Source organism: Podarcis cretensis (assembly GCF_951804945.1).
Source record: "Podarcis cretensis genome assembly, chromosome: 7".
Lineage (NCBI taxonomy): Eukaryota > Metazoa > Chordata > Lepidosauria > Squamata > Lacertidae > Podarcis > Podarcis cretensis.
Window position 1 is genome coordinate 31,052,278 of NC_137176.1, and position 26,299 is coordinate 31,078,576.

The window sequence follows — 26,299 nt, forward strand, 5'->3', positions numbered from 1 at the left end:
TCAGAAGGAGCATTGTGCTTGCACATCCCATCCTCTTTATGGGGTGTTAAAACAATAATTTCCTGTAACATCTCAACTGAGAAATTGTGACCTCATCTCCCAACTACAAACCAGGTTTTGAAAATTCAAGTTTGATATTTGCTTTTTATTTAACTTTATTTAACACTTATTTTTAATTAATTAAATCATACTTTCCTGGTGCAAATATAATGGGCAACTGTTTGTGATTTAGTTTTGGGTTATGGCTCATTAGAGAAGAAACCATGTTGAGCACCGTGCTTGTCCCAAGTTCAGTAAATCATGATTTATTAGACAGCAGTTGTCATACCTGAAATGACTGGCCATTGTGTCTCATAACTGTGATGCCATTAGTGCAAAACATGGTATAGCTTTTGTAGGATTCTTAGTTGAATTTTCTCATGGACATTTCCACATACAATTCCTGAAATACTTTACGGCATCTAAAATTTAGCTTTCTACTTCTCAGCCAGTAAATAGAAGGGGAAGTTGTCCAGTTAAGATCCAGAGTTAGTTTTACAACTGTTGAGGAAGGGATAAAAGACAGGATTCAAGATGATGATGAACTGAGCCAAAGCTAACAAAATGAATTTGAAAGATAAATGTAAAGATCTGTGTTTATCTAGACTTGTAGATAGTAAGCCTGAGGTCCGAGACTGTTGTCATTTTGGTAACACTCACCTGATCTACTATGTACAGTTCTGGGCACCACACTGCTCTGCATTCTACTGAAATTTGAGTTAGTCCAGAGGAGGGCAACAAAGATGGTGAGGGGCTTGGGAACCAGGTCCCATGAGGAAAGGTTGAAGGAGATGTTTGTGTTTACCCGGGGGAAGATATGGTTAAGAGGTGATATTGATATTGATATTGATATTGATAGCCATCTTCAAATACAGTGGTACCTCGGGTTACAAACACTTCAGGTTACAGACTCCGCTAACCCGGAAGTAGTACCTTGAGTTAAGAACTTTGCCCCAGGATAAGAACAGAAATCGCGTGGTGGCGGCAGCAGGAGGCCCCATTGGCTAAAGTGGTACCTCAGGTTAAAACAGTTTCAGGTTAAGAACAGACCTCTGGAACAAATTAAGTTTGTAACCAGAGGTACCACTGTATTTGAAAGCTATCACACAGATGATGGAGCAAATTTGTTTTCTGTTACTCCATGGGGTAGACCCTAATCCAATAAAGTGCAAATTACAAAAACCTAAATTTCAGCTAAACATTTCTGACAATATAAGCTGTTTGGCAGTGAAACAAACTGCTATTGGACTTTGCTTCATCAGAGACATTTAAAAAGAGGCTGGGTGGTTACCTATCAGAGATGTCATAGTAGTGGGTTTCCTGCACTGGATCTTTGATATACAAGCCAACACAGATTCTGTGATCTAGCTTTACTCTGTATCTTCATTTATTTCTAAAACAACGTTAATCCCTTTCACTTTCAGATCCAGGATCAGCAAAGTCTACATTCAGCTTCCTGAGCTCTAGTTCCTCCAACACTGCTGTGCAAAGTGTTACTGCTGCTGGTGGTGCTGGTGGCGGCGGCAGTGGCGTGTTCAGCAGCACCACCTCTTCCTCAAATCCTGCCCCACCAAGCTTTTTGTTTGGACAGGCCAGCAACACTGTGAGCAGCTCTGCTTTTGGTAATCCCTCTGACTCCAGTACAACCCAGTCCTTTGGGTTCTCCCAAGAGAGCAAGCCACCAACAACCACTTCCAATACAAGTGCTCCTGCTCCATTTCTTTTCGGTACAGCAGCCACCACTAACAGTGCAGCCAACACTGGCTTCAGTTTTGCAGCAGCCACCACAACAGCAGGTCCTGCAGGTATGCTCAGAACTTGGAAGAGATTTGGTTTGTGGCTATCTATTGAGGGATTTGTTTTCCAGAAACTTGGCTGTAGAACAGTATACAGAGAGCTTTGAAAAAGATTGACTTGGCAAACTTATCCGTGCTATGGCAGTTACGTTCCATAACAAATTCAATAGATTCATGGTCAAGTTGAATGATACTTATATAATGTTCTTCCTAAGTGGGGGGGGGGGGGGGGACCAGCTTTTCTAAAGCTACCCAGTGTGGTGTTGGCTGAGCTGACATTGAACCAGGATTGCACAGCTCATAATCGTAACTAGCAGTGCTACACTAGCTACATACATTCCATTGATGGGCTCTGTGTGCATTAAATACTGCTGTAATACGTTTTAATGTAGCAGTGTGAATGTTCAAAACAACGCTTTCCTCTGCACTCACTGGAAGTCTTCTTCCTACTGCTACTTTGCCTTCAGCTGTCTCTTGATGCCTTCTGTTTTCCCTTTGTCAGTGTGCCTACTTTCCCTTCAATTATTGCCACCATTGTTGTTTCCTGTTGCAAAAATGGAGTGCAGTGTTACAGTGGCAACATGTATGTGCATTAGTTTTAGGCAGTTCAGTAGAAACTGCTTTCATCCCTAGCAGTGGATTGACCTGGTGATAAGCTTCGTATATACCCATTTTAAACTGGGTAGGAGTTTACTCTGAGGCATGGTCACATGCACTTTCGGTAGGGATGCAGGAATTAGCAATGCAAATCCACTTGTAGTCAGAGATAAAAGAGCAGGTAGAGTTATTGAACATTTCAGGCAGTTTAACATTAAAGATCAGCTGAAATAAACTGTTAAATAAGCAAAAGCCTATATACCCCAGAGTAGAATCTAAAGAGTTAGATTCTTAACCACCGAGAGCAGTTCTCAAGTTTATTCTGCTCACTTGTTTTTCTAGGTTCATCCTCTTCGTTTGTGTTTGGTTCTGGGTCTTCAGCTCCTGCAACTGGTCCTGCATTTGGTGCCAGTCAAACACCAACATTTGGTCAAAGTCAAGGCTCCAGCCAGCCCCCTGCTCCAACCTTTGGATCACTCTCCTCCTCATTATTTTCTACTGGTGCTCAGCCTGCACCTCCAGCTTTTGGCTCTGTGTCAAGCAGTACACAGCCTCCTGTCTTTGGACAACAAGCTACCCAACCGCCTAGTTTTGGCTCTAGTACAGCTCCTAATTCTGGTAAGTGCAAGCTCTAGAGGTCTTGTGTTGTAGGCTGGTGGTGTTGCTAAGGCAGAGCTATGTTTAGGTTGTTCCATCCTAAATTTTCAGTCTTTGCATGCTAATCTATGCTAGCATCATGAGTGCCACTTTAAAATACTTCTTTAATCAAATTCTGTTTGCAAATTAACTACTGATTTGAAAAGTTGAGTAGTATTGATATAATACTAGGAACAGAAAATGATCTAGATGTGCTTCAAGTGATATGTTCTTACCTCAATATAGTGTGCATGGAAGGTCAAGTCAAATGTCAAAACATCTGTACATGGAGCACAAGTGATTTCTTGGTTTGAGAATCCCTTATACACAGACACATTCTTTGTGCAAATGGCATAGAATTTATAAATGATAAGTTCCTCTTAACTCTGTGCTCAGAATTTTTTGTTTTGCATTGATAAAATTACACCTCAGTGGGATACTGAACACAGGAGTGTAAAATGTTTACGTGGAGACAGATAAACATTATTGTCAAAAACACACAATGTATTTTGAAAGATCTAGTTCAGGGGTCAGCAACCTTTTTCAGCTGTGGGCTGGTCCATCGTCCCTCAGACCATGTGGTGGGGCGGGCTATATTTTGGTAAAAAACAACAACAAATTCCTATGCCCCACAAATAACCCAGAGGTGCATTTTAAATAAAACGACACATTCTACTCATGTAAAAACTTGCTGATTCCCAGACCGTCCGCTGGCCGGATTAAGAAGGTGATTGGGCCGCATCTGGCCCCTGGGCCCTAGGTTGCCTACCCAATCTAGCTGCTTTTTTTCCAAGAATTTGCTTTGTATGATACATCTGCTTTATTGGAATATTTTTCCTCTGAAGATCCATGGCTTTGTACATACTTTATGAATCATTTCAGCCAAAATATAATCCAAAGAGCTAATGCTTAGGATATATGCTATCTAATGTACTGTGTAACACACAGCAGAGAAAGTTAGCCAGAAACAAAAACTATATTAGCTGTGCCAGTGGATTTGGACATGGTAAAGTGGATTATTTTCTTTTTTGTATTAGAAACTGCTTTTGAAGTTCGCATTGGTTTCAGACGAGTTTTGCCATGTAGCATTGGAAAGTCTTGTTAAATAAATGTGTGTGCTCTTGCACATGCTTTTTTTTTTTTTTTTTTTTTACATCTAGCTCTGTGGAATCCAGAATATCTTATCGGTGCACTCCAGCAATGCAGTAGTTGCTTTGTGAACTGCTATATTTGCATTCTCCTCCTTTGTAATCACCTATTCAGTGCTTCTTAAGAAATTAAAGTTCCCCATAGACAAATAATTGCGAAACAATGCTTTTCATCCAAGAGGCTAAGTCTCAGTATCTCGCTCTCTTAGGCCCGGTGTTCCAGTTCGGAAGTAGTACTAATTTCAACTTTACAGGCAACAGCCCAGGAGTATTTACCTTTGGTGCAGCTTCTGGTGCTCCAGCACAGCCTGCAGGTGGCTCTTCGGGATTTTCATTCACCCAGCCTTCATCATTTAACCCAGGGTAAGAAGAGGTTAAGACTTTGCATGATAGTGTGGCAGGGTCTATATATATTGAAGGTGCGATCTCCTAGTGCTTCCATGCACATGTTGTAATGTAAGGGAATCATTTTCAGGTACATCTATGGGAATTCCACACTATTGAATAACAGTGCCAGGGTGGGGGGCAGGATGAACTTTGCATTAATTGAATCTGCTGTAAATTTAAATTTCACTCTAACTGTGGCTATTGGAAATGAATATTTAAAGCTGATGGCATTAAGTCTTTCAAATCAATTATACGCCTGCAGCTATCCTTGAAACAAAAGTTTAGATTACAACTCCTTAACTGAGTGATGTAATCTCTAAAAAATGATGTATTTAGTAAATGATCTATGGGAAACTCACTCAAGTGCCTGGTTTTTTTTACAGTGGATTTTTTTCCATTTTTGTTCCACAATATTAGAAACTTTAAGACATATGACTATCACTTTTAAGTTCCTCATGTTTAATTCTTTTCCTCCCTAAAGCAGGAATAATGGGAAAAATATATTCTCCACATCTGGATCTTCGCTGCCTGTTCGGAAGATAAAGACAGCTGTTAGACGTAGAAAATAAAATATTAATGATTGTTACAGACAGCAGTTTTCTTACCCACAGCTGGTTGCCCTGCATTGTTCAATTACTGAATTGTACCTCATGCTGGGTTTAGCTGAAGCCAGGTCTGCCTAAACTCTGCTCGCTTTTTCCCCTCCCCATTTAGGTTTTTAAAATAATTAAGAGTTGGTGGCAGGGAGGATCTTAAGCAAAACTATTTTAGAATCCAAGAGTTTTCACTGACTTGGCATGGTCTGGCTATAGATATAAATATAGCCTGCACAGTGAATGGCTTCGTATAATACCTCTGTTTGCACCACTTTGTGCGCTCATCTGCGTTTACTGACACCTTGAAATTGTAATTATATCAGAGGGGAGTCTGTATAGAGTAGAGAATGTGGATAATGAGTGGTTTCTATGCGGAGTTTGTGCTGATGTATGTGTGAAGTGAGCGAGTTGCGTGTATTGTGCACTAAAATTTTCTGATAGAGGAAGAATGATTAAAGAATGGTCCATGCTAAGGACTAGTTAGATCAGTAGTACTTCATTCAATAATTAGATGCTCTTTCTATTTTCATTCTTACTCCTTATCACCTGTCTCGCTTTTTCAATATTTTATTATGAAACAAATGTGTAAATACAATTCAGTTTCTCAATGTACTTTGACATAACAGATCTGTGAACTTGAAATTTTAATTTTGTGTGTTACAGCAAATTTTTGTTTAGTATTGTCTCAGATTTTATTATGTAAATCTCATTATTCAAAGTTGCCTAAATCCATTAAAGACCTTTAAAATTGGGAATTCTTAAAGTGAGTTTATTGGCTTTTCTGATCCATTTTTGTTTGGACCAAAAACCAGTATTGTACAAAGTGTTAAGTATATATTTTTATATTTACGGAAATGGACTCTGGTGACTTTGGATAATAAGGAAAAGTTTAATATTAAAGCCATGTTTATTACAGTATAATTAACATGTTAAACCATGGGATAAATGCCATCAATAAAAATTATGGAAATATGTTTGTGGTGAATTTTAATATAAGCACGTGGTCTTACAAGAATCTACAAATTCTCTGTTAGTAGGATATACGTCTTATATTTACAGTTAACAAATGCTGATCAATGTAAATTAAATGCATCTGTTATTGTGCTAATAACAGGGTGCCTGAACTTCAAAACCCAGAGGGCTAAACACCGTTGTCTGGAGCATTTGAATACACTTTACCTTGCAGTCATATGTAATAAACCAGGGACAATAATGTCTTTATTAAAATAGTTACTGCCAAGTAACTGGCAGCTAGTGAAAGATAAACAATTGCAGGTACCTTGATTAACAGTCTCAGCTTGGTTTATAAAAGATTCTTCTTCTTTGCGGTCTGCAGTCCCGCATGCAGGTCCTCATCTTCACAGAACCCTTCAAGAGTTCCAGTCAGGAGGTTTATGCTCATTCTCCCCTTTCCTGCTATCTTAAGGCTAGTAGGTCTTTAGGTTTATATACATGCCTCAAAAAAAAAAACACTGGATAAGCACCTTTCAATTAGGTTTTTCCAACAGCTTTCATTATCACCATCTAGCAAACTATTCTCCATTGTTTTCTCTTGCCCTAATCCTCTGCTGCAGGGGCCAAAGTCCTCAAGACAACAAAGAACATTTTGTCCCACGTATTTTGCTTTTATCCTAGCAGTCCTCAGGGATGGGTTTCTAGCATGTTTGGTAGCCTAAAGAAAAATAACATAAGTGGCTGAACACATTTACTCCTTTTTGGAAAGGGATGTGGGAGGCAAGAGGTCAAGGAGCAGTTGTCAGTTGTGGGCAATTTACTTTGTGACGTAGAACCTGCTTTTGCAATATGCACAACTCCATGTCTGGCTGACTTTTTTGTATATGCTTGGGGGCAGGTAAAAAAAACTCGTAACCTTTCCATTCTGCTGTTCCTGAGACCTTTTCAAGCATGGTGTCTCAAGAGTAATGCAACTAAACTATTAGTCTATGAACCAAGGGTCTAGAAACAAAGATGAATTTATGAAGCACCTTTTAAAATAACATATGACCATAATAAATTTATCAGCCCCAGCAGTCAGTAATTAGCAGCTTTCACTGAAAAAATGTGGGTTTTTAAAGCCTAAAATATGTAATACTCAACTATGAGCGACAAAGCAACTTGATAAATGCAACATAAAGACACATACCCAAAGTATAAAAAAGCAATCATGTAGGCAGTTTAATTGCTGGCTTAATTAATCTTTATAATATCTAGTAACACAAGTACTGCAGTATTCATTACTAAAATAGTTGATCAAAGCAGTTTGTGTCCTTTGTGCTCTACAACTGATAATACCGCTGTTGCTGCTACACCTCTGTCTCTCAGCTTAACTAAAAGTGTAGAAATGTACCCTTCAATTGATGGAACTGTGTGCAAAATATACCTTACAAGTCAAATGCAACACAGAAGGGTAGTGCAAACATACAAGTCAAAATCCACAATCCTTGAACTGGTGATAACCTTATTCACATCCAAATGGACTGTGACTTCCACTAGTCACAGCTCCACTCCATGATTTTCCACATGGTTCACTGTTCTGGGCCTGAGTACTCTGCAGGTAGTCAATTCTGCTATCCCTTGCTGTTGGAAGTAACTGAATGATCTTATCACACCAGAAGCAGAGATGCTATCCCCAATTGATATCAGCTTTAATTAAGCTAGGATAAACTACAGTAGCACATAATTCAGCAATTCTGTGTGGAGCTACCTCTTACTACTTGATTCATAGAGCTTAATTGATTCGTCAGCCCAGCAGTTCTCTCAGAGGGACTGAATTAGTGCTAAGTTATAATTAATGAAGACAGGCACCTAAAGCTAAACCAAACCATGAACACAGCTTGTGGTCTGAATGACATACCACACCCAAAGCATGCATTAGCAGGGTGTGGGAGAAGCAGAGAAGTGCAGTGGCCAAGATCTCTTCAAGAAACCCATGCTAAACTAGTTCAGCTTAGCATTGCCTGCCAACTGGCTCATAGGTTCTGTTAGTTCTAAGGAATAGGATATTTGTCATAAAACAAGCGGGTGTGGTAACTCTCCCAATCCATCAGTGCTCTCCTATAAGTAGGCCTTCCTCAACATGCATTTATGTTCAGTGCTGCAAACCGTAGCAGCAAGACTACTTGCAGATTTTTCAGCCTAAAAATTAATTCATTCAGAAATTCAGAAATCGAGACGAGTTAAGGAAGCAGCCGTGGCACAAACTTTAAACCCTTCCAGAAATGTATTTTAGGAGAAATGTTAAGTACTTACTCCTGTATGATTTCCCCTCCAAGAGGCTCTCGCACAGTCATCTTTATTTGAACACAGGACTTCTCAAAATTCCTGTGAGGCGAGAAATAATATTTCTTTGCTGCTCCCTATTGAACAGCAGCCCTTCCCTCTTTAACTGTTTGTCTAATTCGAAGAATATTTCTGATACTCTGTTACATTTGGAAAGTCACCACTGTAGCCATATGATCTGTCAAGTTTGAGATCCCTGCTTATGTACATGGACAAGAATCTGAATCTCACGACATCATTGTACACCAGTTCCAAAACTAAACCAATGGCTCAGTTGTGAACTTCCTTAAAGTGAGATACTGCAATAACTTGAAAACACCAGTGTATGTTATAATAATTACATTTTAAAAAGACATGTTTTTTTTTAAAAAAATCAGCAATATCCCATTACAATAAGTTAGTTCCTTATCAAGTGACCAGAAACAAATTAATAGAAACATTGTGTTCTGGTTACATAGTATTTGATCTTAAGGGAACAGAAGATTAAGGGAGAATGGTAATACTTTTTAAAGTTTGCCAAGCCATAAAAACTTGATACCAATGTGCTATTCAGCTAATATTCTATTTGTAAAAATAAATCATGCAAAATATGCTTTGTTCAATAAGGATAATTTAAATTATCTAGGCACACAACCAGATAAAGTGAAAGTGCACCTATTTATATTTGCTTTTTCAAAGATCACACAGATTCTCTATTGCTTTAGCGATAGTGTTACTGGCTATTTTTAAAAAAATTATTTTGTTATAAAATGGTGCAAAAGGCTATGCATAAACTTCCTTTTGCTCGTATCTCAAATTTACTGTGGTTCTCATTAAACAAATCTGAAGTTTGTTTTTCTCCTTTTTGCACTAGTTTAAGTTTTCTGTGCTCTTACAAAGGGGGAGGGGGACGAGAGAGAAATCAAACTTTTCCTTATCCTAAGCAGTGATTAACATGTAATTTGCATCTATTCCCTATAGTAATACTGCCAGAACTCCAATATATACCAGTTTACCAATACCAGAATTATCTGCCTTCCATGATATAGCACATATTCAGTTACTGGATTTGTGTTCAAGATCTCTTCATCATGCAAGACACACAAGATGTTTAAAGAAAACCTTTGAGTATTAAAATACAATGTTTGCATGAGAAATTCATGATAAGGCTTTTATAAAGTGGCAACTCAAGTCTGCCTCCATAGCATTATATAACTTCTAGCAATTTGCCGCAAACACTATAATCCCTTTGGTTATCTCCTGCAACAGTTTTGAGTGTTCATGAAAAATAAGTCTCTCTTTTGCTATAGGACCCTCACTGTAGAACTAGCATTTCTCATACACTAGAAGACACTCTGACCATAGGCTGCCAATAGCTTTTGAAGATAACTAATTCTCTTGATCAGTTCAAATACTCTCAAATTATATCAGTGCCATTTTCTCCAATGTTTATGGCACTGCTGGAATTTAAAAAAAAGTTCAGTGTCATCATTGGCACTGTTCTGGAGTGACAGATTCAGAAATCCACCAGATGTCATCAGCACATTTGAACAGTAGAATCCTGGCTTCCTTGTGTATCATCTGACACCGTTTCGTTTTACCACAATTGTTCCTGCTACAATATCATAGGCTGTTCGGTTATGCTGAAAGAACAGCAGGGTAATGAATGCAGGAAAAAAGGAAGCAATAGAAAAATTCTTGATCAAAGCTCGTATTGTAGATCTGGAAAGAAAAGAAATTATATGTCATCTCTGCAGTTTGTTCTGTAAATAAGTTATTTTGACAAGAGTTATACAACTGCTAAAAAAACCACAAAAACCAACCCCACTCTCAGAATAATTTCCCATATCTGAGAACTGATACACATCAGCTTTCATTTAAGACAAAATTTTCTATTGTTACTTTCAGAATCAAGGATATTAGTCCTAGTTTGAAGAATCCACTCTTAACATAGCCACACCAAAGCCATGTTCCCCCTCCACAGCTGGTGTACTGCTGCACAACTTGTATTTTGTGTTTTACTAACATACTTCTTCCATTCATTAAATATTCAAACACCGTTTCTCCAGGAAAAGCAACCAGAGATCATTAGTAAAGGATTCAATATTATAATGCCTTTATACAAAGACAAGCATTGTCGCACCATAGAATACCTTGTACAGTTCTGATTGTTGTACCTCATAAGGATAAACATCAGAACAGTAATTCAGGGAGTTATAAATAACCAAGCTTTCTTCCTCATAAATTGTTAGCTGACAATGAAGGGAACAATCCTAAACACAAGAAGCTGGCATAAAGAAAGCCAGTGTAAGTAAAGCTGATCCAAAGTTACACTGGATCCAAACCCCGTTCAGCCGCAGGGATACTGCTACTCTGCCAAAGCCTGGTAAATGTCTTTATAGTGCTTGTTTTCAATGCCAGCTGTCTCTATTGTTGGCTTATTTTGTTAAAAAATCTTACTGTATAAAGTTTAATTAGGCTGTAAGCCACCTTAAAATTGAAGTGGAGGTGGGCAAAAGACCTTATCGCAAGGCTCTATTCAATGAAGGAAAAAATAACTATTTATTCAATGTAACTAGAAAAAACTGATGAACCACTACTTGTACCAACATAATAGTGATACAAAAAAAGTTAACTTACGTTGTCATGCTCACATTAGAAGATGGAATCACTAACACGCGACTTGGTGCAATAAGTACAGATGTGTCGCATGTCACAACTCGAAGCCCAAGCAGAAATTTCCCTGGGGTTGCTCCACCTGCTCCCCAAATGCAAATAATCTGAAAATAAATGCCATTTCAAATTTTGTCGCCAGGAAACAATATTTTACCTTGCACAACCTTCCAAATGCAAACACTTTAAAAATGAACCTAACTTGATGAAACCAGAAGAACTTCAAAACAGGTTTTGTAATTGGGGATATAACTGGAGAGGGAGGGATAACCTGCTCCCTGTCCTGGGCAACTCAATAACCCTAGAGACTATGCAGATAGTGGCTTCTGCTTCTTGGTCACACTAGAATGTAACATAAAATAGGAATTCATTTTGTATATCAGTGACTTTTCCAAAAGTTCTCATTATCTATGTTGAGTTTAAGCTCACTAAGGATTAAGACATATATTCTCACTATTCACTACTGAACATGTACTTAAGGCTTAGATACCTCATAGAAGCAGACTAGCAATCTGTAGACAAGGGCCACTATCATCATTTTCTGTAAATCTTCCATGGAAGTGTCTTCATCTATTTCCTCTATGATGTAATGCATGGCAAACTTGGATATATCCCTGCACACACACACAAAAAAATCATTTTAGTAATCAATAACACTAACATACAATATCGCACTACAGTATAGATGCTTCTATTCAATCCCCACTTTCCTGTCAAATGTTTTCACCTGATGGGAATTTTAACTGCATAGAATTGAGTAGTGACTAAGGAATCAGAATTAAGTTGCATGCAGCTGCCCCTCCATCAAGAAAAATCCATTAAAAATACTTAAATAACTGAGGTTCTGCTCCCCCACAACAAAAAGCCTAGCTACACCCATGACAAATTGTGTCTATATTTCAGCCAGTCCCAACTGTATTTAGATTACACAAGCTGGATGCTACTCGCTCTTGGCAACAGTTTCAATTCATGCAGAAAATATGCTTATTTCACATCTAAAAACACAATTCCACATCTACAAAATCGTGAGAGCTAGTATATGGTAGGAAGTCCCCAGAATTAATCTTGCCTGTGTCATGAACTTCACAGTGTAACCTTAGGCAAGCCAAACTCTCAGCCTCAAAAGTCATGGATAAAAATACTCCTCCATCTTCTCCCCCAAACTTCCTCCAACAAGGGGAAGTTGTACAGTCTAAAATATGGTAGTGTATGTGAACTGTTACAAATACTTCAAAGTGTACAAAAATGCTGGATTATGTTAATTATTTTGAGGTAAGCAAACCCCATCTGAAAAACCTAAATATTTTATATCGACCAATACCAACTTAGCAACTTTTATCAAGCTATACAATTATTTTTAAAATGCCACGTTAAAAAACATTAGGTGAGAAGCAAACAAGTATTCCATAATTTTTAAAAAGATGAACATAATTTTCCAATATACTTCTCTATAAGGAAACAATATTCATTAAGTCAAAAGTCACCACCCAAGAACTATAGCACTCATTTAGCAAGTGCTGTATTTACTAAATCTTGAAGTATGACTTGAGTTTTGCTGCAACTCCAAAGCTTGAGAAATAGGGTACAACTAAATTTAAGCTTATACAAAGTATTATTATCATATTAGTTTGTTGTTTAATAAAAAACATTTTTTAGCTGAAAGCAACTAACTTTTTTAAACCACAGCACCAAATTAAAATGTATCAAAATATTTGAAAAAACTCATTCATGAGTGTTCCTACATGGAAAAATAGTTCTACACCTAGAAATCTAGTATGGCAGGGAGGAAACCTGGCTAGATCCTTTAACATATATGTTTTCTATGTTCAGGGATTTATTTTGGTATGAAGAACATTCAATCTTTCAGCCTCCACCTGCAATTTGAAATGGACTAGTTCTGTTACACGTTTTTCTAATTCAATGAAAACAAGAGCACAGTTAAAAAGAGGAGAAATTGTAACATTTTCTATATTATGTATTATAAAACTTACTTTATTCCACTGAGGTGCATAATACTCAAAACTATGGTTGCTTTAATAAAGAAAAGAATGAAGAAGTCCACCATCTCTGCTATAAACCTGTGAGCCAAGGATGGGATAATATATTCACGACCTGTTTTTTAAAAACAAGAGTATTCAATAGTATAGTATTAATAAAAAATAAACAGCTTGAAAAAAGGTGCAATGTGCACAAGATACAGTAGGGTTATTATATTTCATTTTACATAAAAGGTAAAGGTAAAGGACCCCTGACAGTTAAGTCCAGCTGTGAACGACTCTGGGGTTGTGGCGCTCATCTCGCTTTACTGGCCGAGGGAGCCGACGTTTGTCCAGAGACAGTTTTTCTGGGTCATGTGGCCAGCATGACTAAGCCGCTTCTGGCGAACCAGAGCAGTGCACCTTCCCGCTGGAGCGGTACCTACCGTATTTTTCGCCCTATAGGACGCACCGTCCCATAAGGCGCACCTAGTTTTTTGGGGGGGAAATAAAGGGAAAAAAATTATTTCCCCCCCCAGGCGCGGGGCGGGGGAGGCCCGAGCTTCCCCCGACCCCAGTCCCCAATCAGGCAGCTCTCTGCAAGCCGTGGTAGGCCAGGGCTGGCTCCCGCTGCTTGCGGAGAGGTCCGCGAAGCCTGGACGCGCTGATCTCAGCGGGCGCAGGCTTCGGCATGCAGGCAACTCTCCGCAAGCAGCAGGAGCGCTCCCGCCGCTTGCAGAGAGGTCCGCGAAGCCTGGACGCGCTGAGCTCAGCGCGCCCAGGCTTCGGCATGCAGGCACCTCTCCGCAAGCAGCGGGAGCGCTCCCGCTGCTTGCGGAGATGTCCGCGAAGCCTGGACGCGCTGAGCTCAGCACGCACAGGATTCAGCATGCAGGCACCTCTCCGCAAGCGGCGGGAACACTCCGCTGCTTGCGGAGAGGTGCCTGCATGTATAATGCTAGAGAACACATGTATGTATAATGCTAGAGAACACATAGACACTAATGTGCTAATAAAGAACTTGTGTTTAGTTTAATTGACAAATACAGTGTTAAATGATTATTTTAAAAATGATCTTTCTACTTATATTCAATTATATTTCTTCTCTTAATGAACTTTACTATTTCTATTATTTACATATTTTAAAATGAGATGTAATTGTATGCTGATCTAATCAATACACTTTATATACTTTTTCCAAGTTAAGTTAATGAGAAGTAGTTAATGTAATCTAATTCTCAACAGAAAGTAAATCTGCAATCAAAAACAATTCTCTGCCATGGCTGGTCTTGTACTAATCACTTATCTCTTATACTGAAGTTTTTCTCACCTGTAAGATACACTTATTAAATGGTTGCTTTTAACGAGGTCTTACTGCAGCTTTGCTAGCTAGTTTGAAAGCTGTATGATCAATCCTTATGCCACTATTTTGCAACTAGTCCTGATGCTTCCTTGCGCTTTAAAAGGGAGGCAGTGAGGAAGAACATACATTTTACACTTGATTTGGAAAGCACCCTTTTTCCTACTCTAAATTTCATATTTCCCTTTTGAAAATAAACATGAAAATCAATGCTTGAAAATGGAATTTCAAGATTTGGGCTTCTGCATTTATTTTTAGGGAGCGACTTGACATTCTGCATTAGATGCACTTGGTGTTTCTGCAGAAATGACAAATACTTCAATGCAACGGTATCATACCGCAAACTGCACTTCTGAGTGACATTGTAGGTTTTCCAGAGGCATCTCACTAACAATTGTAGGAAACAGGCTGGTGGCCAAGAAATACCTTAATTAGGTTTAGGAAGGCTCTTATGCACTTATCTAAAGGGCCCCACCCAAGCCCTTCCATACTTATCTTTACCAAAAGTTTCTAGAAGGGTAGACATGTTGAATTCCAACCTATACCTATTTCCTGAAAGCAAGCCCCACTCATCTCAATGGAAGTTAGAATGCATTTTGCCAACATTTTGCCACCCTGGGTGGGAAGGTAAACGGCGTTTCCATGCGCTGCTCTGGTTTGCCAGAAGCAGCTTAGTCCTGCTGGCCACATGACCCGGAAGCTGTACACTGGCTCCCTCGGCCAATAAAGCGAGATGAGCACCACAACCCCAGAGTCATCCGCGACTGGACCTAATGCTCAGGGGTCCCTTTACCTTTACCTATTTTAACAGATTTTATTGCCTTCTACATTACATTCCAAACACTGTTACAGATAGGTAGCCGTGTTGGTCTGCCATAGTCAAAACAAAATAAAAAAATTCCTTCCAGTAGCACCATAAAGACCAACTAAGTTAGTTCTTGGTATGAGCTTTCGTGTGCATGCACACTTCTTCAGATACCTGAAGAAGTGTGCATGCACACGAAAGCTCATACCAAGAACTAACTTAGTTGGTCTTTAAGGTGCTACTGGAAGGAATTTTTTTACTTTGTTTATTCCAAACACTGTTATCGTTCTGTTTTATTTATTCTACATTACGGTTTTGTGAAATCTGTATTGCGTTTTTAAGACTGTTGTTAGCCACCCTGGGCTCCAGCTGGAGGAAGGGCGAGGTGAAAGAATAACAAACAAACCCTCGCTGACAGCATTTCCTTCTCTTGTGCAAGTGCGTTTGTGTGCGCCCAACAACTGAGAACCACGTTCCGTTATCTATCTCCTGTTAAGGAAAACTTCTGCCACGACAGATTTGTTGCAGTCTTTAAAAGGGCGCCACAGCATTTACCAAAACGCTGCCCATAAGCCTCTCCCCTTCACTTATTATCAGCAGCCCACCTCCCAGGCGTTGCTTCTCGCATCTACACCCCCGGCCAAACAGCGCGCCTCCCTCCCCTCCCCCAGTCCCGTAAACATCACCATGGAAACCCAACCCTCAGGCCGCCCCCGCCCCCTTCTCTCCGCTTCAGCCCTGGCGCCCCTTCGCCCCGGCCAACTCCTCTCACCTGCCGGCCGGCCGGGTTCCCTCAGGGAGCTGGCGGCGGGGGCGGCCCGTTGGGTCAGGGGCGCGTGCCTGCCCGCGGGCGGTTGCCAAGCCGGGGCCGCGCGCGGCGGGGCGGGGCCGCTGGCGGCGGGAGCCGGAGGGGTCGCGAGGAGGTAGTGGAAGGGGCTGTAGTAGTAGCCGCCGGGAGGCGGGGCGGCGGAGGCGGCGGCGGCTCCGGCCATGAGCGCGGCCAGGCCGCTCTGCCAGCTCAGGTAGCCGCAGTACGAGTCCCACAGCCACTGGTGCACCCGCCGAGAGTACTCCCCCGCGCTCAGCGACTCCGAGGCGCCGGCGGCAGCAGTGTGTGCGCCGCCTGTTTCCTCAGGGCCGCCGCCGCCGCCGCCGCCGCCTGGGACCTCCTTGGTCTCCGCCATGGCCCCGGCCCGGTGCGCGGCCTTCTCCGCAGCGCCTGTCACTGCCCGCGGGCCTCACTGCGCAGCTGCAGGGCCATCCCGCTCCCCGACCGCGTACGCCGGATATATAATATATATCTGCGTGACAGGCCGAGCGTAACTTTCGCGGCGCCGGCTGCGTAGCTCTGACGTCACTGGCGGAGGCGGGGCTGAGAGAGAGAGAGCTGCCCCAGGCCCAGAGGCACGGTTTGGAGCGTACCACTGCCTCTTCACGACCCTACGTGAGATGGTATCGCCCAGCTGCGCCACTCGGTGTTTCTGGGGCTGGGCTTGCGCCCCGCCCGCAGCAGAGAAAAGAGGAGTACGATAAGGAAAAGAGGCAGGGCGGCCAAAGTCCTTGCACTGGAACAGGTTTCCTGTCATACCGAACCCATGCGGTCTGCCATACCCCTTTGCAGGTGGGGATCAGAAGGCGCCGAGCTGCCCAGGATCACCAGTGCACTTAGAATAGCAACGTGTTTGACCTGTGAGCTTTGACCAGGCGTCCTTGCAACTTGCACACCCTCTTTTTTATCTCCTTCAAGTTCTCTAGAAGAGGGGACTAAAGGTTTTCAGCGAAAGCAACAGGCAGTTGTACAGCGTATGGGTGCTGCTGACCATACCAGACTTATGTTTTGAAGACTCGCCCAGATTATCTGAAGCAAACAAGGATCCCTTGGAAGCAACCTGTCCCCAGCTCCCTGACCCTCTGGGGATCCTTTATCCTCTCTTGCCTGGCAGCCAACGAGATAAACAAATGCCTTGTGTTGGGATAAGTTGGCACAGCTCTTGGCTGTAAGGCCAAACCTTTTTTGTAACATCCTTTGTCCGTGTGTTTAGCTGGCTTCAGCTGCTTGACCTCATTTCTAAGTATTTTTGGATCAGACTTTGAGTGAAGTATTGCATTCATTGTGAGAGTTTTTGCTACACGTTTGGGCTGCTTCAGAAAATCTGTAGAAAGCAAATGTGTCATCATTCTAAGAATCTAGTCCCCAATAATATAATAGTAATATAAGAAGATATCTGCTGGGTAAGAACATAGGCCTATCTAGTCTGGCTTTCCATTCTTGCAGTAGCTAAGGAGAAGTATCAGGGACGCCCACAAACAGGATATGAGCACAGCATCTTCCTGCCATTCCTGATCCCCAGCAGCTCTTACTCAGAGGCAAACTACCTCTGGTACTAGAAGTAATATACAACCATTGTGACTACCAGCCTTATCCTCCACGAGTATGGGTGGATATTCCTTTTTTAAGTCAACGTGTTTAGGTTTGAGTTCAAAGTGTATTTGGGTTGAGCTTAGAAGTCTTACTGCCGTGTCCTATCATTATTTACTCTGAGTTCTGTGAGGCTTACTCCCAAGTAAATGTGCATATTTGCAGTCTTAGAACTTAGCTGCAGTCCTATGTGCAATTGGGAATACCTCTGGCTGAATTTTCAGTGGGATTAATAAATATGCAAACACTGAACAAGAAAGTTTGCTAGAACAGTATATTGCCACTGCAGCAGGTAAAAGTAAGGTGAAGGACCCCTGGATGGTTAAGTCCAGTCAAAGGTGACTGCAACATAACATTATGACAGATATATTATTTTAATTCAATTGCACACCAATGTAACCTGCATACTAGAAATGAACAGCAGCCTGCCATTCTCTTATAGGATCAGCAACTTTTTTATTCCTTATTCATATGTACTCCTTGGTGCTTAACTCTAACTTGATTGTGAGTATTCACATATATTCGAATAATTAGACATGAGACCTGAGTGATTGTTTTCTCTCTCTCTGCCTATATTTGAATGATTGCCCTTAGAATTCTAAAATAGTTTCAGGTTTTAAAAATATAAATGTCACAGCCCACTTCAAGATAAAATTAACAGCATCATTTGCTCTTTTTTAATTTAACAAACATATTTTCAAAACTGTAGCTTTTCCCATTTTTTCTGAGGAGTGTTTGGAAATCGTTTACATTCTAGTGCTTATTCTGCCACCTGGTGGCTATGCAGAGTCAGTATCTCAACAATGGTTGATAAGTAAAAGTCAGGTATACTGTATTTGCTTTTTTGCTTTATTTTCACAGTCATATTTGTAGATTCTGCTTTTAATTGCAAAGTGAGAACACAAATTGATTCACATTTAAACACATAATTTCCCGAAGTGTATGTTCTTTAAAGCCTTTTCTTATTATTTGCTGAAGGTGGTGAAAGCCACTGAGCCTCTTGGGCAGGGGTCGGTCGGCAAGGTTTATCTTGCCTGGGCCAGATCGTTCCTACGGAGATCCCTCCGTGGGCCAGATTGTGTGTGTGCATGAGTGCTCCAGTCTGCAACTTTCAGCGTTTGTGTCTGCGCAGACGTGATTTTCTGCATCTGCACATGTGCAGATTTGATGTTCAGCGCTATGAAAGCGAGTCCCTGCACCATGCTGCACCAGTTTAGCACAGTGCGCAAGCGGGCAACTCGATTCAGGGGCAGCTCGTGGGCCAGTAAACGACCTCCATGGGCTGCTTCCGGCCCATGGGCCTTAGGTTGCTGCCCCCTGCTCTTGGGCTTGCCGATCGGAAGGTCGGCGGTTTGAATCCCCGCAACAGGTGAGCTCCCGTTGCTCTGTCCCAGCTCTTGCCAACCTAGCAGTTTGAAAGCACACCAGTGCAAGTAGATAAATAGGTACTGTTTCCCTGGATAGTGCGTGTGTCCTCAAGGTTCTCAATTCTTAAATCCACTTAAATCACGTGCTCATCATTCATTATGTAATTTGAGCAAATTTGAAGATGCATTGGATACATATATCTTTTAACTTTCTTTTCCCTTCCTTACCCTCTTGTACATCCTGATCTGCCAAAATTCCTATTGGTAAGCTCCTTTGGTGTGGGACTGGGGTTTGTAGTATGGTGCTTTGTGCCACACACATTGGCAACATATAAGTAAATAAATCACTAAATAATCAGATAGGCAAGGGCAGCTGCTTTGTGTAGTGTCTTCCTCTCAGCCTCTCCGTTTGCTGACTCTCGGATCATACTCTGCTTAGGATCTTTTCAGTTGTGGCTTTGCAACACTGGGACACTCACCCCAGCGCAGCTCATCTGTTGTCAAGAAGACTGATTTCTTTTTCAATTCCAGATGTAAGTGCTTATGAGTTAAATGCATCTTATTATATATGCAAATATCCCATATGTTTTGAACATGAAAGGCAATATTTTTTTAAAAAAACCTCTACAATGCATTATATTTAAACAAGTTACCATTTTATTTTTAGTCATGTCAGGTTTACTATTGAAAAATGACATGTACTAAACCCACAACAACATTATACATACAGATCAAACATCAGATAGCAAAATCTTATTCTGTGCGCACTATTTGTTGTAGTATCTATACAGTACTACAGTCAAATATAATTTAAAAATGAAGGAGTTACATATCTTGTAAGGTGCAGTAGGCACGATTTATATCCTGATCTAGCTTTGCAAGCATATTACCATTATTTCACTGTTACAAAGTAGTATAAGTAATCAAAATGTATTGAAATCATACAACATGTACTGCACATCACATTAGTGTTACAAATTAAAAATATGGACCGTGTAAGTCAAGCCCATCTCCCAAAATACAATCCTTTTAGTCTGAGTTCAAAATTTATTCAGAAATAGTCTATGGCTTTTCTTAACGTACATTTTTGAATAAATGCATGCATACCTTACAAATGGAAATAGAAGCAGAAATACACCCTTGCCCAATACACAAAATAAGATATATAACTAGGATAACCAACTTCTGTATTATTAGGAGCCACTCTAATCTCCAGACAGTGGTCTGGAAGTGTATTTTATTGCAAAAGCTGGCACTCTCACAGATGGCGGCCAGGATGTATAATAAAATTGGTGCTATTCAGCAACACAGCCTTCACAATGATAGAGTGGATGTATGCAGGCAGAGGAGGGTACTACATACAAAACGGCAAGAGACATAGAACATCCAAGTGTGGAATAGCTCTTAGCATTTCTGAAGCAAAACCCTATTCCTTGAATGGAAAACAGGGCAGTATCTAACTCAGAGTGCACCTACTGAAATCAGTGCACTAACATTACAATGTAATAGCAAGTATATTGATTTCAGTGGGTCTGTCTCAGATTGTGACTTAAGTCTGATACCATTATATAACTTTTTACCATGTCTTCATTAATGTTTGGTAGGGTGGCAAGTAGTAATCTTTGGCCTTACCCCAGAAGACACTGCATTTTATTGTCTTCTCGTTCCTTCCAGACATAGGAATAATTAGCATTTGTGAGATCCAGGAGAAACGATGCTTAACATTCAGCTAAGAGCCTTTATGTTATCAATTTTTTTTCTTTTCAGATTAGGTTGTTAAATACTGTTTGACCCAAGTAAACAGTAAAGCCCACAAACAAGGAAATGTTATAATGGACAGGGGAGAAGGGGGGCGGGACTCAGTAGAATGCAGATTTACTTAAGTTTAAAATAACTTTTTCTATAAATTATCTCTGAGCTAACGTCAACAAAATTGAATAGAAACAAAGATAACAGCAAACTCTCTTTGTTAAAAATAGATAGTCAAGGGAAATAAGAAATTGAAAAAAATCTAGCTTTTCTTTTCCATTAGCAGCTATATTGCTGAGAGTTCTACCATTTCAACTTTCAGAAGCACAAAGACATATAAGAACTACAGACTTTTTGGGCTCCAGGTTTATTAGGTGATACATGAATGAATTGAAATCTAAAATGAACATCTTAACCTCCTACGGTTTTTTTAAATCGGTCAAAACATTAAAAAAGGAATGCACTGAAACATGACAAAAGTGTATCATGCAGACATTTGGCTTCCTGTATGCAGTGAAATAGCCAGTAACCTGAATAGTTAATTTAAAAAATATTTATACATTCACATGACATTGTGTATGACCTATTTGCAAATTGTGGACATGTTGAGAATATCAGGATGCCTACAAAAAGTGAACAGGGGCTGTGCAGTGGTTTCAAAGTGTGTCATGGCAAAATGAACGTTCATGCCTCCCTCAAACATAGTTGTGTACATCAGTATACTTTTTTCCTCCACAGAGATAGTCTCAGTGGAGGAAAAATACTATGTAATACAGCATATGGTTTCCAGAACACAAAGTAGCTGCTGGAAGGCTTATCACTCATTACAAACCAGTGCTACTTCTTCATGCTGCTGTTTTAAGATGAATTTCTTTGGAGATTGTGGTCATTTGTTTCTGTCCGGCCCTAGGAAGTTAACCCACAATCTCTGTAGGATCAGTGACCAACTTGGATCCATCCCACGATGTCTTGAACTGTTCAGGAACAGGAAATTCTTTCTATATGGACACAAGATTGACAATGTCAGTTGGTCAAACAAGTGGCTGTTATGAAAACTGATGCCCTCACTGTTAGTGGCACATGACTGAGGAGGCTTTTATAAGTCAGTCATGCTATAAAGGACTTTCTTGATTACATTCAGGGGGAAAAACAAGTGTGGCATTTTTTCATTTTTTGTTGCACTAGCAGATTTGTGATTTCTCCTCTTGATGTAATTTGATGACAACCATCTCAATCTTTTATGTGTAGGGTTAGAACGTAAGGTTAGGATAGCATAAATGCCAAAAAGTAAGAAAATGCTGTCACTGAAATTCTACTCAATATTGATCCAGAGCAGACTCCAATGTATAGTTAGCAGAGTTAAAACTTAAACATGTTGCAGGATTCCCAAAAAATAGACCAGGGGCAATTAATATTTCATCCAGCAGAGCTTTACTGCTACTGAAGGCAAATGAGCACAATGGTCACAAATCCAATACATTCAGGATTGGTGCTGTCCAAAAGAAATCCAGTTGCAGCAGACTTAACTTAAACTTCACAATAACTTATAATAAGTCTAAACCTTAATATTATATATAGAACACCACATCAGAACAAAAAGAGAAAGAGAATGAGTATATATTATACTGTATATATTCCAGAAACAATTTACTTTAATCCAAAAAACTGTTTTCTTCAAAGCAACTTGCTGTCAGTATACAATTCAGTGTGTATTTCAGAAATTTGTATTAGAAAGTTTTAAAATATTACACTTACATAATCACCATCCTTTGGGATAAGGATGTTCATTTCAGATGACTTAGCACTCACAATCTCACAATCTAATGATTCCTCACTGAGGTATATATGACAGCCTTCAGTCTTGTTAATTGAAATGGTTGGCACTTTCCCTATTACCTGCAGAACAATCAAAGGACTTTATAACAAAATAGTAAAGAAAAAGATGTTAACACCAACAGAGAAGTGTTTTGGGGGTTTTTTCCACCAGGCCAGGCAGAGCTTAATTAAAACCAGCAAAATTTCAATGGTAATTCAATACACAAGTCAGCCCCCGTAGTCCGTTGCCACCGTGTTATAAACAACTGTGAATGGTTGCATAAAAAAATTGTCAAGCATTGCTCTCATGTTACCCACTTTAATTTCAACAGGCTTTCCATTGAAGCAGAATCAGGTGACATGCAGCTCTCTGGCAAATTATTTCCCCCTTGGCATTGAAAATATCATCAGAATAGGTGCCAGGAAGTCAGCTAAGGGGAGCAAGATCCATCTGAGGAAAACCTAAACAATCAAGGAGATTTGCAGGCAGTTCTTCAGATACCTAGATTGTAAAATATTGTCATCCATCAACAATCTATCTCCTCTCCATCTCACCTGTGCACAGAATGACCTTTGCATGCCCCCTAAAGGAGAGGAGAAAGTGGATCAGAGGACCTCCCTAAGCAGGATATTCCATAGAATAAGCATGTTTCTTTGAAGGCGGGTACAGGGAACTAAGCAGATGGCTATTAGCCAGCTCTTACTGAAAGTTTAACAGATGTAAAGGATACCACAGATTAATGGGCTGAGTCACTGCTTGTCAAGAGCAATGCCTGGTGATATTTCTCCCCTCCCTCCTTCTTTCTCTATAAAAGAGCAAAGGTTGCCTGAGGTCACAAAGAGCACATTTGTAGGTGCATATATAAAATGCAAAGAATTAATAGTCACACCATGTTATAAATGTTGCTGAAGCTCACAAGTAGAGCATGAAAGCAACAGTGAGATATAACTTAAAGGCCCAACTAGACATGGTGTTAAATGCATCTTTGCATCTAACATGCATGTTTTTTAAAAATACAAAGAGGAGCTGTTGGTGGAAGCTGATGATCAGTGGAACCTCAGCAGGTGGAGTAGGAGAGTCTATCTTTCTTGTTCCCTGTATTAGTGTTATGAATGGATGTTTACCTGTATCTGAATATCCTTGGAATTGATCACTTCAACAATACCCACAACGTTGTCAAACACAAGGCCAAACTTTTTGCAATTGTCTGGAGAAAAGGGGAGAAATAAAAAGGTCACAAAATGTATTCAGTGCTATCTGTTGTTGAACATATGAGAAAGAAATTAACTGCTACAACTTGCAAGTGTTTGCTGGTTATAGCTAATTAAGATTTACACAGAGTAGATCCACTGAAATTAACAGACTTATGTTAATCATGTCCATTAATTTTAATGGATGAGTATTGCCAACATTGGAATCAACTCAGAGAATCCAGCTAATTTTATTCACATTCTTATCCCCACAGATTTCAAAACGAGTAACAATTGTGTCCTAAAGTGGTATCACCTATAAAAGCTTTGCAGGACGTTCATTACAATCCTATGCATATTCCACACACACACACACCCCCCGCCCCAAGTAAGTCTCACTATATTCAACAGGGTTTATTCCAGGTATATGTACATAAGATTACAGCCTTAGTCTTCACTCTAGAAATAAGCACACGTACCAACTGTAATGGAATTAATTTTCCCTTTCATCTGTAATGTAGATTTGTTGCACTTGAAAATGTAAGCTACTTGTTTGAGTTCAGTGTCAGAAATTAAAAGGTCATTCTTGTCTTCTTGGTATTCCTGCATTAAAAAGAAAGAAAAGAAGGAACAAACCACAGATTAGCTTTAACAGATAGTAGCATTTGCACTTTTCTCCCAGTCACTATTATCTCACAAAAAGTGGATGAGAATCTAACCTGCAGCTACATTCTTTTGGTGTATCACCTGCTTTTCCACCAAGCTGCAAGTTCCACAGGAGTGTTTTGAGAATCAACACATGAATACATGGTATCAGTAATTTGTGTATTTCTTTGGGCTAGACGAAGTTATCTAAAATGATTTCAAAGTTTAATTATTCAAGATTTTAACAAATTAAATTAATCCAATTTTGGGTGAAGTTTCCAAACATTTTGGGTGAAATTTAAATAAGCACATTTTTAAAGAAAAAACTACCTGCAGTGATAAGATGTCAAACATGCCCATCATCCAGGGAACGGCACTGAAAGTGCAGCCTTTGTTTGACTTTTAGATTGGAAGCAATATTTGTTCTGCAAATTTGTTAATATCATACCCAACTTTCTAACAATATTTGCAAATAAGCAATTCTGAGGATTCTTCCCAAAGACTGCATAATTATTTTCAGCATCATTGGTGCATATCATTCCAAGTCATGTTCTTAAGTGGGGCTCCACCTCCTCGCAATTTACTTACTTTTGTGGAAATATGGCAGTATGCTATTTCATGCAGAGCACAGTTACACCAACATCTAATGGCATTTACTTAAAGGGAAACATTGAGATGTTTGAATGTGCTGTTTTATATAGTATGTTACTACAGTCGTACCTTGAATCCCGAACACCTTGGTACTCGGATGTTTTGGCTCCCGAATGCTGCAAACCCGGGAGTGAGTGTTTCAGTTTGCGAACCTTCTTTGGAACCCAAACATCCGACGGGGCTTCCACAGCTTCTGATTGGCTGCAGGACCTTTGTGTAGCCAATCAGAAGCCATGCTTTGGTTTCCGAATGTTTTGGAAGTCGAATGGACTTCCGGAATGGATTCCGTTCGACTTCTGAGGTACGACTGTACACCTTTTGCACACTGTTTACTCCAGAGAAAGTTCAGTAAACCAGGTCAGTTTACTCTAGTAAAGGTCATTTATAGGTGAGCTGAACTTACCACTCTCCATTTCTTTCCTTCAAGTTCCAACACAGGACAGTGGCTCTGCTGGGGAGGCTTGGGAGTAGTCAGATTTGGTGCATGGCTTTTTGTAGGAGATCGAATCGGTGTCCCCTGAGCCCGAAGACTGGGATTCTTATGAGTCTTCAGGTCATCAGAGACATGGCGAAGCCCTAAGAAAACCACAAGCAGCTGTACAAAAATAGCAGCTTCGTACACTTAAAAGCATCGCTTTAATCGGATTAGTTGATATGGTGGCCCAACTTTTGCTATTGTGTTGTGTTCGATAAATCAGCAGGCACTTGTATTTTAATGCAACTTTGCCTGCAGAAAAGCGTTATTCCTGATTCTATTTACAGAGTATCATGGAGTCACAGAGCTGGAAGGGACCACAAGTCATATAGCCCAGCCACCCGCAATGCAGGAAACCTTTGCCCAATGTGGGGCTCGAACCCACAACCCTGAAATGGAGATCTTCACACTCTACCAACTGAGAGCTTTATGTCTGATTAAGAGCACAACGCCTAATGTTTCTCAAAATGCAAAGGCGTGCAACATCAAAAGAGACTCCGGAATCAACTGACAGCAAATTAATGTTACAAGAGTGGTATCAGGTTTCTGAATGATGTACTTTTGTGTACACAGGGTCCTGAAAGCAATCAGGATGTCATTTTGCGCTTCCTTGACCAGTGGCTCTATGCCCTAGAGAAAGACGCATGGCAGTTAATGAAAGCTTGCTTGGTGTTTTGTTTCTTGAAGAAACAAAAAGATAATGACTATCAAATTGC

At 40.3% G+C, this 26,299-nt stretch overlaps 3 protein-coding genes and 1 long non-coding RNA gene across 8 annotated transcripts in view; 2 read left to right on the forward strand and 2 right to left on the reverse strand.

Moving 5' to 3' along the window:
* The window catches only part of NUP153 (nucleoporin 153), a 42,704-nt gene extending 37,515 nt beyond the window's left edge, over nt 1-5,189 (forward strand). For 2 of the 3 annotated variants that reach the window (XM_079983258.1, XM_079983260.1), the window contains exons 19-22: nt 1,464-1,844; nt 2,775-3,050; nt 4,426-4,579; nt 5,085-5,189. In XM_079983258.1, the coding sequence (XP_079839384.1) occupies nt 1,464-1,844; nt 2,775-3,050; nt 4,426-4,579; nt 5,085-5,172 (899 nt within the window). In that variant the 3' untranslated portion in view covers nt 5,173-5,189. The remainder of the gene's footprint in view (nt 1-1,463; nt 1,845-2,774; nt 3,051-4,425; nt 4,580-5,084) is intronic. The other variant, XM_079983259.1, reaches the window with a different exon arrangement.
* Nucleotides 5,190-6,392: 1,203 nt separating this feature from the next.
* Nucleotides 6,393-16,594, reverse strand: FAM8A1 (family with sequence similarity 8 member A1). Its single transcript, XM_079983307.1, has 5 exons — nt 16,044-16,594; nt 13,122-13,242; nt 11,621-11,744; nt 11,098-11,237; nt 6,393-10,179 (listed from the first exon to the last, which is right to left on the reverse strand). The coding sequence occupies exons 1-5, from the start codon at nt 16,453-16,455 to the stop codon at nt 10,035-10,037; spliced, it is 942 nt and encodes a 313-aa protein (XP_079839433.1). The 5' UTR covers nt 16,456-16,594; the 3' UTR covers nt 6,393-10,034.
* A 205-nt stretch (nt 16,595-16,799) lies between these two features.
* LOC307219818 lies at nt 16,800-23,740 on the forward strand. Its single transcript, XR_013840578.1, has 4 exons — nt 16,800-17,742; nt 17,964-18,810; nt 18,908-19,590; nt 22,954-23,740. It is a non-coding gene; the product is annotated as an uncharacterized lncRNA (long non-coding RNA).
* CAP2 (cyclase associated actin cytoskeleton regulatory protein 2) overlaps nt 19,692-26,299 on the reverse strand; it is a 39,585-nt gene continuing 32,977 nt past the window's right edge. For all 3 annotated transcript variants that reach the window (XM_079983293.1, XM_079983295.1, XM_079983294.1), the window contains 5 exons: nt 25,512-25,684; nt 24,292-24,415; nt 23,747-23,829; nt 22,562-22,702; nt 19,692-21,804 (listed from right to left, as the gene is read on the reverse strand). In XM_079983293.1, coding sequence (XP_079839419.1) covers nt 21,721-21,804; nt 22,562-22,702; nt 23,747-23,829; nt 24,292-24,415; nt 25,512-25,684 — 605 coding nt within the window. In that variant the 3' untranslated portion in view covers nt 19,692-21,720. The remainder of the gene's footprint in view (nt 21,805-22,561; nt 22,703-23,746; nt 23,830-24,291; nt 24,416-25,511; nt 25,685-26,299) is intronic.